The following is a 14,736-nucleotide window of genomic DNA, read 5'->3' as shown; positions in this document are numbered from 1 at the left end:
CATATAGAAGCGGGAGCAATCTTGTTTTCAGCTGCCCTAGAAACAAGGAGGAAAAGGAGTAATGAATTCAAGCTACAGGAAAAGAGATTCCACCTAAACATTAGGAAGAGCTGTGAAACAGTGGAATATGCTGCAGTCTGGGTGTTTGGTGGTCCGCTTCCCTGGAGGTTTGGAAAGGGGTTGGACTGGATGGCCCTTGGGGTCTCTTCTAACTCTAAGATTATTCTACCAATATGGCGTAGTGGTTTGAGTGCTGGATTGGGACACTGGGAGACTAGGTTTCAAATCCCTGCTCTGGAAAAATCACAATATCTTAGCCTCAGAGGAAGACAAGGGCAATTCCACTTTGAACAAATTCTGCCCTAAATCCTCTATGACAGGGTTGCCATAAGGCGGAAATTGCTTGAAGGCACTAAGCAACAATAACAACAGGGCACTACAATCAAAGGAAAGAGGTGGAGAACATTCATGCTGAAAACAGATGAACAAAACATTCAGGAAAGTAGAATATGGGAGAGAACAAGGGAAAGGAATAAGGTGGAAGGAGTTTTAAACCTAAACTTTTAAAAGATCAAGAAAACAAAAACAAAACTATTAAAGTTGTTTCCAATTATACCACTGAGGTTTTCTTTTAGCCGAAAGTACAAGAAAAAGGGAGCCAAACAGCCACCGTACATCTTTTGATAACATTTTTAATAGTTCATTCCAGAGATTTGCCTTTACTGCTGTTTACAGACAAACCCAAACTGCAGGAATCCAAATTCTGGCACAGCCTGTGACCACTAATGGATATTTCCTCTTTCACAAGTACTTCTTCCTTTGGTTTTCCCAGTCCTCTGGTAATCATATCCCTCAAGCCAGTCAAAACAATAATTTAAATGTAAAAAAACCTCGACAAACACACATATTGAAAAGCTGCATACACACATTTTCCCTTTTTGCATTGCAGCTTTCAGCCAAACTATCCTTTCCAAAGCATACGGCAGCCCGAGCTGCTGTTGCTCAGTGGACAGGGCTTGTTGTGTCATGGCGGGTAGAGGGAGAATCCAGCCCTCTGCTGACAGGTGAACAGGTCAGGCATTTTGCAGAATGACAGCCTCTCTGCAAAGGAGCAGAGTTAGAAGGCATGAGGTTTATGTGTAGCAATTTAAGGACATATAAAGAAAAGGACCCTTAATTCCCAGAGATTGGGGCCTTTTTTAAACATAAATGATAGTCTGCTAGTCCTACCTGCAAATTCCTCTCTCGAATGCCTATGTTTCAAGCTGTGTGTTCATCACGACACGGTGACTGGGCCTGCCCACTGCTGTGCTTAAAGAACTGAGTCATACTATGTCTCTTTCCTCATGATCGCACACCAGAGAACCTCCTTGCCCTCCATGCTGTGACTTAAGGCTTTTGAGGTCTTCCTACAGGCACTATGTAATCTTACTGGCCGGACTGCCACTTTACATTTGTTCACCAAGGTGCCAAGGAGGCCGCTAACCACCAACATGGTCTGCCATTTATGCACAGCAACCTGGCTCTTGCTGATTTGCTGAAAATGCCCTCCTGGCTGCCTGCACTGAAGTTTCCACAGCTACATCAGGCCAGCTGCCTCATCTTCCTCTTTTCTCCCCCTTATCCATTCATTAGATTGCTCTCAGAAACCTAATTCTCCTACCTCAGTCTCTCTAACATTGTTCTCCTTCAGATCACTAGAGATGGCACTGAGATAACAAGCTGAGGATGGAAAGATTGTGGCTTTTAATGGTTCCTGTGGAATAGTGATCTCTTTGTTGTCTTCTCAGCGGTGGTCTCCCTTCACTCTCTCTCTTTCCTTCTCTCCCTTGCACGATCCCAGCCTCACTATTCTCCCATTAGCCAACCTGTCTCCCTTTCCACTCCCCTTTCCTTCTGCTCAGAGGGAGGGCCGCATGAGCCCAGAGCACACCCCAGAAGGCAGGCTGAAGTAGGCGCTTCACTTCTGCTCGGGCTCATCTGCGACTGTGGCCACTTCAATGGTCGTATGTTCTTCGGTTGTGGTGGAGCCTTCTATGATGCTAGATGGCACAGTCATGATGGTGCTCCCGCTGGGAGACAGCTGTGCGACGTTCTGGATGGCGGCGCCCAGTCCCGGGAGGGTGAGCAGCTGGAAAGGGCTCACCACTTTGACCACGGTGCTGCCGTCCTGCATGGCTGCCGTACTTAAGACAGTCAAGTTGGAGGCATCAGGGTGTATTTCAACTGTATTGGGAAAAGCAGAACCGGTGGAGGACAGGACCGTGTAGCCGCCCAACAATGGGGAGGCTGGGGAGCTGGCTGTTGCAGTCTGCACCGTAGTCTTCCCCAGAGTGGCTGCTGGGAGGGCTGAGACCAATTTGCTGAGAGGCAGGCTGGCCAGCTGAGTGACCGGCATCCCTGGGGCCAAGGCGATTTGGGCCGACTGACTCAGAAGCTGGGAGGTGATGGCGGGGGGCCCCGAGATGGCTCTCGTGAGCCTGGGGCGCTTCAGAGGCGATGGTACGGAAACTGGCGTCAAGGTCATCAGCACATTGTTCAAATGCTGGGATTTGTGTTTCAGCTCCTTCGCTCTCTTCCGATGCTCATCACATTGTTGCTCCAGGGCTGAGGAGAGACAGAGAGAGGGGATCGTAACTGCAGAAAGGAAAGGCAAGATTCTCACTAAGTCACACCAGCTGGGAACAGGGACCAGCCTCCTCCTCATTCTCCTAGCATAGTGCCAAAAGCTATTCTAAAACAGGAGGAACAAGCTGGCTTTGGTGTGAAAAAAGTACAATTTAAGTAGGACATGCTGCTGCTCCAAGCAGCTGCAAAGAATAACAGCTCTTCTCTCTGCAGCTAACATTTCTAGAACTGAGAAGCATTAAAACTGTTCTCTGCCTCAAAGGTTAGAACTAGATCCAATGTTTTGAAACTACAGGAGGGTGGTATTATCATCATCATCATCATCATCATCATTATTATTATTATTATCATCATCATCATTGTTGCCGTTCTTATTCTATTGTTGTTGTTGTTGTTATTGTTATTTTGCATCCCACTTTTTCCCAGGACTTAGGCCCAAAGCAGCTCACAATCTTAAAAACAACACAATCTAAAAACCTACAAAAAATATTAAAATATTGTATTGCTTCAATTCTACTAATCACTCTCCCCATACAAACATTTCTAAAAATTGGATGCATCTTAGAATTATATTTTCTGTTAGTGGAATTTAAATTAGTGTGCATCTTACAATCGATAGCGCCCTAGAACTGATGAAACTATAATGCTATTAGCAGGCTAAAACAGTATTTACTTTTATTTGCTGCAATAGCATACATCAGAGACATATTCACCTTATGATCAACAATAATCCCAAGGTCCTTTTCACATACAGTACTGCCAAGTGAAGTATCCATCATCCTTTACCTATGCATTTGCTTTCTGTGGCCTAAATGTAGAGTTTTAATCTTTTTCAATCCAGATGAGACATGCAGGGAATCACACACTAACTATTCCATTTGGAAGGAGGGCAAATTTTTGACATATTGAAAGCCCAACGAATATCTCATCAGGACCTCCTTCCATGATTTTTAGTGACATACAAATGAGTTGAAACAAGACGTCTTGGGGAGCTTTCTCAAGAGTGAAAATAGCATGGGAATAATTAGGATTGAGTAACTGTACCTGCCAAGTCTCGTGTATATTGCTCTCTGGAGCGGTCCATTTGGCACTTGTGGCTGGCCAGAACTTTCTTCACCAGGTCCAGCATGCCAAAGTTCTGGACTGTATTGTTGAGCAAGACAGCATCTAAAAATAATGAAAAAAAACCATACCTGATCTGCCAGCAGTACCAGGCCAAGTTTTAATTTACTCCTGTTCTCAGAGGATACTCTAGCATTCATTTTTAAAAAATATTCTTTCTCAAGGAACGTCCAATGAGCTAGCCACTTCTTACCGCTCAGTTGTAAAGGGGGCTCCTGAATCCGCTGCTGCAGGCCCTTCATGGTCTCTGCAAACTCTGCCTGGAACTCCTGGATAACTTCTTCCAGCAAGCCTGCTTCCTTCAGGCCTTGCCAAAATGAAAATGTATCATCTGAAGGAAGAGGAGCAAAAACTGAAATACAGGCTAGGATTTAAAGTAAGGGCAGATTAATAATGTGGCTCTCCAGATTTTAACCTCCAGCACCCTTTATTGTGCTAGGTAGGGAAGATCACCAGATTCCTGCCCATACTGCAGAGGGAATGAAATGCATTGTCTGCCCAGTACACCCCCTGTGGCGCAGGCTGGAGAGCAAGCCAGCTGCAACCAGCTGCAATGAATCACTCTGACCAGGAGGTCATGAGTTCGAGGCCCGCTCAGAGCCTGTGTTTGTCTTGTCTTTGTTCTATGTTAAAAGGCATTGAATGTTTGCCTATATGTGTAATGTGATCCGCCCTGAGTCCCCTTCGGGGTGAGAAGGGCGGAATATACATTCTGCAAATAAATAAATAAATAAATAATAAACAAGGGCATGTATTTGCCAAAGGGCAGTCTCACAGTTTTACTGCTATTGGTGTAGTTTAATTGGCCATGGACCACTGCCATATAAGATTAAACTATAATAACAACAACAACAATTACAATTACTGCTTCATTTATATCCCGCTGCTATCTCCCAAAAGGGACTCGGGATGGCTTACAGAGCAGCACATAAAAATGCCATACAATATTAAAATGCATCAAAAATTTACCAGAACCGTAACAGCCCCAATGACATAAAACAACACTTGTGAGACAACTACCCTCTCCCCTTGTCCACCAAATCCTTAAAGGTAGAAAACAAGCTGTGTCAAGGTATATTGCAAACTATGTAAGGTAAGAAAAGATCTCCATGATTTACAGAGAACAGAAAGTTTCAAAAGAAATGTGGAAGCATACAGCACAGCAATTGGGCACCTCCACTATGAAAATGTACACACTTTGGCCACATGATCAATTTTTCAAAAACAGTGTAACAATATAGAATGAATAAACCAAATTCTACAGCTGTATGTATGTATGAATTGTATCATTTAGGTACCATGTCAGAGCTTCAGGGTTTTTGAGGGGGTTAAAGTCTTAGGGTTGACTTGATTTTATCTAGTCTGAACATGTGCTATGGTTGAAATAATTCAAATGGTTTAAACCCTTTTAAAATTATCTGGTATTTAATTGCTACATGATGTAATAACATTTTAGTCTCGTCACAGTATTGTTGCAATCTGTTTAAACTGATTTTATGGTCAGCTGCTTTGAGATCTTAGGATATGAATATTTTAACAGGAAAAAGTCAAATATGTGTGTATTTCAAAAAGTAAAATCCTTGGGTAGTTCCAAAAATCCATATACAGTCCCTAATTATTCCAACTGCAGTCACTTACACCCTAATGTAGAATAATACATACTTTCAAATTATGCAGCCTTCCTCTTTAACAAAAGTTGGACCATTAATATTTTTTTTACAAATTTGCTTTGAGAAGCATGATAGATACCAAATAGAACTGTCCGTTCTATTGAAGAACTGTTGAGAAGAACAATTAGAGCAGAGCAGCTGTCTTGTGGAAACCCTGTGTTAGAAGCCATCTCATATGGAGTCCGATCACTGTTTCCAAATTCCCTATAAGGATTTGTAGCAACTCTTCAGGATTTAGATAGCCCCCTCCCCTTTTATTTGTATCTGAAATTGCTACAGATTTAATCTGGAACTCTCTATGGACTAACTCAATGGCTTATCACTGAGCCATGGCCTATTACAATTTAATATAAGGCGGCTTATAGAGATGCTTGTTTTTTTTCCTCAAAAGCCTTTCAGATTTAAGCAGCAAATAAGGAACAGAAATAGAAATACAGACGTTGCTGAAAGACAGACCCACATACACTTTCTGAGCATCACCTCCAATAGCTGTGGTCCAGTCGCTGGAATCCTCACATGTTTCTATGGTGATTGTGGCAGGAGATCCATTTACTGTGATGAAAATCAAACAAAAGTTACCCATTTTGGGAGGCCAAGAAGCAGTGCAAGATATATATCAATATATATTGATATTGATATCAAACAGAAACCCTACAAAGTTAGCATAATATCTCTAGAGATTCTTTAAATGATTGTATTTGCTATAAGCAAAAAATGTGATTACACTCAATAACATCCTCAAGCAGTAAGCTAAAAGAACATAACTGGCATCAGGGTTTCCAATCAATCTCCAGGCAGAGAAGAAACAAATTAGAGAAAATCTTCCTCTATTTGTGAACTGAGTTGGCACTCTAAAAGCAATCTAAACACTTTCCCCAAAATTATTTCTAGGCATTTTAAGTTGTTTTGATCTGTAGCTAAAAAAGACCCAAGTTTTTCTAAGCACATTTAACGTTTTGTATATAAAAATGATTTAAAATTCTAAGAGAGAATCCTTAAAATGACAATTCTGAAATTATTTATCCAGTAAGCAGTTGCTAGTTTTGAAAGTAATCCTAGTTAAAGGGCAGAAAAGGTGAGCAGGCTCCAACTGATTGGAAGAGCAAAAAGGACAAAAAGTCAGGAGTAGTTAAAGCTCAAGGAGAAAATGAAGATTATTAAAATCCCTCGCACTAATCTTTCACACACCAAGGGGCTCCATGTGAACTTCTTTTGAAGCAACTGTGTGCTCAAGGCTTTCCATACATCATATTAAACACACTCTGGGATGACAGGTCAAATTAAACCTTTACAAAGATATTTAGTGCAAGGAAAATCTAGTCAACAGTGTCTTAGAAAGCAGCTTAGGTAAGAAGCATGGTATACTTAAAGTTTCTCCTATTTTAAAGGAATGACTTAGTCACACAAGGCTATAACAATTAAGGAAGCAAAATATCTCAATGGGTTTAACACACAACTCACTAATATTCTTCTAATTCCTTTCCCATGCCTCAGTTGCTGTTCTCTGTAACTGCAAAGGGATTTGTCTTCTATAACCTTCACTTCTGCTTCTTTGGTTTTATCAATGACCACTACAATCACAGAGACAAGGAAACATACTAGGTACTGAGCAATTGGCTCCTACAGTAATTTGCCATTGGGGTGAAGCAGCTTGAGCTTTGGGGGCAACTAGGGTTTGAATCTTTGCTCAACCATGGAGACCCACTGGGTGACCTTAAGCAAGGAACATGTTCTCAGCCTCAGAAGAATGCAATAGCAAACTTCTTCTGAACAAATCTTCCCGGGGAAACCCTGTGAGAGGGTTGCCATGAGTTGAAAAAGACTCAAAGGCAAACATCAAACTCAAGAGATGACAGATCATCATAACTGAAAATGAAAAGGGGCTGTGAATATAGTTGCAATGGACTAGAGGTTCATCTACTCCATCACTTCTAAACCTTTTCTTTACTATGGATCCCCTTTAAATCTTTTGCTGTTTTGGATCACCATGGCTTAACTCAAGTTTTAAAACCCTAAAGTACATCACGTGTTGCCTTAAAGGGACTACACCTTTAGAGAGAAGCAAGAAATAAATACGTGCACACATTCCTATTATAATATGTTTATTGGGATTATTCAATAATAATAATAATAATAATAATAATAATAATAATAATATACTGATGTCTCCAGTCATACCCCAGTAACATGAAACTACAGATAAACCAAATTCCACTTAACTACCTCACTTCTGATTTCAGCATATAATAATAATAATAATAATAATAATAATAATAATAATAATAATAATAATAATATCATCTGTCTAGAAACTTGTACATTCTTCAAGGCAATTCTATGGTTACTTCCAGGGAAAGTATACCATAGAATCATGGTAAGAGTTGTCTTGGAGCACCTAACAAATTCCCTGAGAGATCATTTTTTCTTCAGGCATGGATAAATAAAACTTAAGACATGGGCAGATATCAAAAATTACTTACATAACAATGCGGCACAGCAGAAGGTCTCTAGTGCCGAAATGGTTATAATTAGTGCAATGTTCTGCTGTAGCAGGAGTTTAATATGTGCAAATTAAGAGTAGATCAACTCAAGCAAACAAAAATGATCCACACATAAACATTGGGAGTATCATGAAGGAGATACAAACAAAATAAAGAACGATCATAAGGGTCCACGGTGGGAATGTGGGGCAGGATGGCCATAGTTCTTGCAGCCTCCTCCTTATGTGGACCTAAACCTGGTCCAAGTTATGTTAAGATCACTCTAGAGCAGGCATGGGCAAACTTCGGCCTTCCAGGTTTTTTGTATTTCAACTCCCACAATTGTTTCTCCCTGTTGAAATTCATTATGGTAGTTTTGGCACAGTTCCCTCATCAGTTAAGGAGTTCATTTGGATTCTGATCCTATCCACTAAAAAGTAGTCAGAATAACCAAACTTGGTTTTAAAAACCAGAGGTCAAGTACAATCTTTATTGAATGCTCAAAACTCAGAATGGATAGAGACAGCCTGCTCACTCTTAGGAGTTCTATACATATAACTCAAGTGTGTATTTGGGTCCTCTCCAAATTTGGCAAGCATAGAACACTCGTATATGAAAATGAAACAGTTTTACTCAAAGTAAGACCATGAGCCCATATAACCTATAATTTCCCCTTCCGTTACTACCAATCTTTTTCCCACAGATGCTCATCCTTCTGATGAAATAAACTACACACACAGAGGAAGATGAAGATACTCCCCACCCCCACCTCATAACAGAACATTTTACAACAACTGAGGAAAAAGATTAGGCTTTCACATCTGATAGCTGCACAATACAGTCTACACACCATCTGCAGAGGCAGGAGTGAGAGGGATGTACTCCGTTGAAGTCTGGCTCGACAGAGACACTCGGGCTCCAGTCAGGTCAATTTTAGTGCTGCGGCAGGTGTTGGAACAAACTTTTGTGTGTTCATAGAAATCCAGCTTCCCTGAATCCATAATCTTCCTAAAACACAGAGTGAACATGAATGTCTATGCCTGACAACACTCTGAAAATTCACAACAGCAACAGTGATGGGTAAAATCGATGCGAATTATTGGGTTCTAAAGTGTTCCCCAAAGAGAGAGAGAGGAGACAAAATAATCTGAAAACAGAAGTGATGTTCCGTTTTGTACAATTTATTTGCGCAGAATTTTCCAGTGTGGCAAACAGGTGAAGACAGAATGGACTACAACTGGTTCCCCCTCTCTCCGTAGTTGCCCATACCTGCTGATTATTATACTGCCATATATACTCATGTATGTCAACCTCAGGTTTGGGGGGGGGGGGGGCTTACATTATGGGTTTTGATATGACCTATGGTTAAGTCAAGGGTTACTCTGTAAAGAAAGGAAAGTACCAGTCACTGCTGACATTTTCTTGCGCAAGTAATCAAAAAGGCTTTTTCTTTCTCTACTCAGAGCAGAGGTAGGCTCCTTTTTAGATAAAGGTATTGGATCTTATCCAAAAAGAAACCATCCCCTTCTCTGTGCAGAGTGGTGAAACAAGAAAGATTGCTGGGGAACCCAATCTCTTTGTACTGCTCTCTTTGTACTCCCTTGAGGGGAAGTGCCAAAGAGCAGCTCCCATCATTTTCCCACCCAGAAGGGGGTTCGTTTAGGTTCTCCTGGACCAGATGAAGCTCTAATCTTTTGCCACTCTACTCAGAGAATGGGATGGTTTCTTTCTGATAAGAGTTAAGGCATAGTACTTACACCAGGAGTGTCAAACTCCTTTTCATCAAGGGCCACATCAGCCTAATGGTTGCCTTTAAAGGGGGCAGAATCGATGGATGGAGAATCGTGGATATAGACGGCCAAACATAATTTTTGATATAATGGCTGGTACTATTTAGTTTTTACTCAGTTTGCATCTCCAGATGTTATTGAATGATAACTCACATCAGTTATGATTATGGGGATAATGGGGATTGTAACACATAGCATCTGTGCCATAGCATCTGTGGCTCTGAGTTTGGGGAAAGACTAAAGGGCATTTTAAAGTCAGACATCATACCCACAAGCCTTGTCCCTAAATCCAAACCCCACTATCCTGACTAAATGACAGCCTTCCAGATGTTACCGTATCACAGCTCCCATCAGCTCTAGACATGATGTCAAATGATGAGGAATACAGCTGTTATAGTCCTGCATCTGGAGGAAGGGAAGGCAGCAGAAAATTACATGGCAGGCTAGATTTGGCCTGTGGGCCTTGAATTGGACATATGTGACTTGTCAACTGGGGTTTTTTTTTTTGGGGGGGGGGGGGTTGATATTTTGTCTAAAATATGTACAAGTCTAGACATTTTAGTCAAAAGATTAACCTCCCAAAATTAGGGTTGATATACTCATGTATGAGTATATATACAGTAATTTCCATAAGCATATAGAAGTCTCTTACCTAATGGGGATTTTATTTAGAACAAGTATGAGCTGATAAACTGCAAAGCTTAGTAAATCTTGCATTCTTAATGAATGGATTAGAACACAGTTGACTAGATATCTTCCAAATATGAGTCTGCACACATGCATGAGCACACACATACATATTCCCCTCTACAAACCCAGAGATTTACCTTAGCATGATCCCATTCATCCGGATTGCCCTCTTCCAGTCCTTTAATGTGGATTTGCCAGCCAAATGGACAAATTCCTTGGGACTTATCAAGTGGTTATCATACTGCAAGAAAAAGAGATAAGATGAACTATGACGGGATGACAGTATTACAGAGAAGAACCAAACACCAAAGAAAGAAGCACTGCTTTTTCCCATGTGAGTCAAGAAGCTTTGGGAAAAGAATATTGATACCATTACATTAAAGAGATTAAACAGGGCAGAAAGAAGTTAAGGGGGGGGGGGGGGGGGGAATCCCTCTTACGCCTTCTTCCACCTTGAACTCCTTTCACTCAAATATCTGAATAAATATGGGTGGGAATCTTGCTCTGGGACATCACTAATGCTGGTCTTGCTCTGACAGGGCAGAAAGCTGACAAGGTGAAGAGAATAAATTGCTTAAGCTGCTCTTCTCACCCAGTTCGTGACCCTGACAAGGAAACAGCAGGGATCCAGAGCTAACCAACTCTGCCCCTATCCTGCATCAGTGACAGGTTAAAAGATAGCATCACTGGGGATGGGGAGAAAGGTTGTTGTAGCAAGGTTGGTGAGCACATTATAAAGTCAGCAAAATCAATGGAAGTCAAAACAGAAGTTGGAAAGTAGTGTCTATAAAATGGGAATAATAGTAGTAGATCTCACAATATTGTGACAGAAAAAAAATAAAAATGCTAAGATGTAAAAAAGACAACTACAAACTGGCCATTTTTCTCTTGCATTTCTTTGCTGATATCCAATTTTCTTTCTCTTCTTTTATCTTAAGTAATCTATCACTAATTTAGCTATATTCCCACTCATATTCCCTTTAATTGCCCCCAGCCCTGTGAAACATTTTTGTCATACTTTCAAGTTGCTACTTTAAGAGTATGAACTCACAGGTTGGGACCTATTATATATTAGGTGGCTTGACCAATAAAGAATCTGAATCTTATGTTTTCAGTTTGCATGATCTAAGCATTTTGACTTCTCACAGAATTTACATTTTGAAAAGGTAAGTAGGCAGAAAAGTAAGGATGTTAGCTAGTGGATTGAAATGAGAAGAAATAAATCAGTTAATCTAAAAGGTGCTAGTAAATTCCTTCTTCCTCCTCTTCCCTCTTTTTTTTGCTACTTTGAAGCACACTAATAGTTATCGGTTTGAAAAATATCAAAGATGTATAATCAACAAATGAGGTATATATTGGGGCAAAAGCTATTAGAATAGCCATGAGAGGCTTTTTGTAACAGACACATTTGTGCAAGCTTCTGAATAAGCAGAATGATGGAAAAATATGGGCTTCTTTGGTTCCATGCATTGCTGAGAATGTTAGAAAACTAATGGGTATGAAATCTTGTGCCAGAATCCATGACAAGTGAGGTAGTTGAAAATACACAGTAGTGTATATACAAAAATGTTTAATTGTTTTATAACTCTCTTATATGGAAAAGGTCTACATTATTTGAAGGGCAGGTATAAATAAATATCACCATCCTCATCTCACCTGGACACACTTCACATTGATTCCAGGGCAAACAAACTTTCTCCATATTAGGTTGGCTTTGCTATCTCCACAAGTGATGGGATAAACAATCTCAGCTTCCACACAGTCATCTCCTTCAGCCATCTTCACTTCAGGTAAAGCAATCAGATGGGATAATTATGTTTAAAAAAAACGTTACAACCATGGATTACAGATGTATCAAAACATATTTTTGAAAACAACTTACAAAAAACTTCCCCAGCCCAAAGGCAAACTTGGTTGAAAAGCTGAAGAAGTGTTAAAAGACAATCTTTAATTCTAAACTTCTGACTAATTCTGTAAAACAGTTATGGGATAGCATCTTGTGAATTGGTTCAAGCTGAAAGTGGCCCATTCAAATGGAACATTGAATGGTAAGTCAACATATAGCTAAGTCCCATAGACTGAATGGGTCTACTTTAGTCAGGACTAGCAACAGGATTTAGGCCACATTGATATTAAGTTATTTATGTAGCACAATCAGTATAAATATCACTCTACACAATACTGCAGCAAAAGAGATAAAACTCTCTTTTGGGAAGTGTATGTTCTAAATTTCTTCAAATGGGGGGGAGGGCATGAAAGGGAATATCATTTTCAAAGGAGCAAAAAACAAAAACAAAAAAAAACCAGCCCAAAATAAAGGCATATACTGGGGTTTCCCCAAAAGAGACCTCTATTTTCTCTGCGGAAAAGCAGCCATTGTGAATGAAGTCTAACTTTTATCCATCTGATTGATTTGAATGCTTGGGAAAAGGCTGGGAGCCAAGGTGAAAAGGTCTGTCTGTTTTTTCAGGATTAGGTTATTTCTTCCTTACCTACTTCTTTCTCCCATTCTATCCCACATTTTTAAACTGGCCCTTTGCCTCCCCTTCCCAATTCTATATTCTAAAAAAATAGCACAGACGAAGTCTATGCATTTCTCTTGTTATGTTCTTTTCCTTGAAAAATGGTTTCTGTATTTAGCAAAATGACTCCAGGAGAAAAACAGTATGGTGGCCACTTTCTGTCAATAAAATTTCCTATTATAAACTGAGGTTGTGATTTTTGAAAAGAACATTTAATGCATAATAATGTGAATGATATCCAACTGGTATCCATCTAGAACTCATTAAGAATGGATAACCAATAAATAAAAACTAATACAGGCAATATGGGATCATAAGAACTATGAAAAAGCTAAGGCATGGGGAAACTTTGGCCGTCCCTTCTGGTGTTTTGGACTTGAGCTCCCACAATTCCTAACAGCCTACAGGCTGTTAGGAATTGTGGGAGTTGAAGTCCCAAACACCTGGAGGAAGGACCAAAGTTTGCCTATGCCTGTGATAGCAAAAAGATCACTGACTTTAGTCCCCTGCCCTAATGTAGCAGTCACTATGCAGGTGACTACTTGACAACACTGACCTCACCTGCCCGGAGCTGCAGTCTAACTGATGGGAGGGATAGTAGAGAACGGCTAAAAGCAAAACAAAGACTTCCAGAGTCCAAGCTCAGCATCCTGGCCATGCATGTAGCACTTCGCCTCCCAGTTCGGGGGTCAGTAATTTTTAATTAATCAGCAGTTGGTCATAAACACTGTATACAATGGTGATGTGGGACAAATGACAATTAAAGGACTTAATTCGGTATCTTATTCTTGTCTAACTGTTGGATCTGAGTAATTTATGAAGGGAAGCCATCTTCTCCTTGTATTTGAAAGCTGCAGAGGGAACAATCTGATCTTCTGTATGAAGAATACAAGGTACGGGCAAGGTAACAGGCAAAACCCTTCTTGGGCTTCTAGTGATCAAACCCTATCTCTTATTTATTGCAACAGGACATGCACACAAAGCAATGGCTGCTATACAAGAACCTGCATCTGAAATACTATCCCTACATGTGAAAAAACATGTGACAGCCCAGAAGTCGGCCATATTGAAATAGTGAAACCTCTTTTTTCTTGGCCAACAACATTTTGCATGGCCTCAGCTTCCCAAAAGCACAGCAAACGTGTCAACTTTTTAGCATCCTGCTCTGTGCATAACCCCAATGAACACAACTTGCTGATGCAAGCAACTGCATTAGGAGAGAGCCGTGCCTCTGTCATTCCCTGCACCTACCTAAAAGCGCTTCTTTCAGATGTGCAGAGGCTGTGAAAGCAGCAGCGGCTGCTGCAGCTGCATTTTCTGTCTCCAGGGTATCTTCATTTAGGTCACTGCTGGTAGAAGAGATGAACAGTTAAAAATGTTATAAAGTTGCCCATTTTATAGTAAGCCTTACCTGAAAAATTGCTTTTTAAATTCAAACCCAAAGATATAAAATTAGAATTACGGAATTAGAATGGATCACAAAGTCATCCAGTTCAACCCTCTGCCATGCAGGGATACTAAACTATACCTGAGATACACCCATTCTACCTCCAAATATAGAGAGTCCACCAAACTCCAAGGTTCAATTATTCTTCCTAGTATTTATATGGAATCTTTTTCCTTCTAATTTCTCATCCTTGTAATTTCATGTAATGTGTTCACCTCATTACCCAATAAGTTATACACAGACAAAACCTAAAATGTATTCACCTAAATAATTTTAATACTAAAGTTCATTGATCTAAATGTGAGGGTTGTGGGTTCTCAGAATTTTTACCTTACAACTAAGGTCAGATGTTTAGAATCAGAAGATGCTGTTGAAAACTTGAGAATC

General features: G+C 40.3%; 1 protein-coding gene across 3 annotated transcripts in view; it reads right to left on the bottom strand.

The window, feature by feature from the left end:
- Positions 1-676: 676 nt before the first annotated feature.
- gmeb2 (glucocorticoid modulatory element binding protein 2) overlaps positions 677-14,736 on the bottom strand; it is a 34,071-nt gene continuing 20,011 nt past the window's right edge. Inside the window, exons 3-10 of one of the 3 annotated variants that reach the window (XM_062979099.1) lie at positions 14,154-14,248; positions 12,037-12,164; positions 10,518-10,621; positions 8,751-8,908; positions 5,901-5,972; positions 3,944-4,081; positions 3,673-3,795; positions 677-2,607 (exon numbers count right to left, since the gene is read on the bottom strand). In XM_062979099.1, the coding sequence (XP_062835169.1) occupies positions 1,961-2,607; positions 3,673-3,795; positions 3,944-4,081; positions 5,901-5,972; positions 8,751-8,908; positions 10,518-10,621; positions 12,037-12,164; positions 14,154-14,248 (1,465 nt within the window). In that variant the 3' untranslated portion in view covers positions 677-1,960. Of the gene's footprint in view, positions 2,608-3,672; positions 3,796-3,943; positions 4,082-5,900; positions 5,973-8,750; positions 8,909-10,517; positions 10,622-12,036; positions 12,165-14,153; positions 14,252-14,736 lie in introns of those variants that run through there. The other 2 variants (XM_062979098.1, XM_062979100.1) reach the window with 2 other exon arrangements.

This window comes from Anolis carolinensis, chromosome 4 (assembly GCF_035594765.1).
Source record: "Anolis carolinensis isolate JA03-04 chromosome 4, rAnoCar3.1.pri, whole genome shotgun sequence".
Lineage (NCBI taxonomy): Eukaryota > Metazoa > Chordata > Lepidosauria > Squamata > Dactyloidae > Anolis > Anolis carolinensis.
This window is presented reverse-complemented; position numbering and strand designations above follow the sequence as displayed.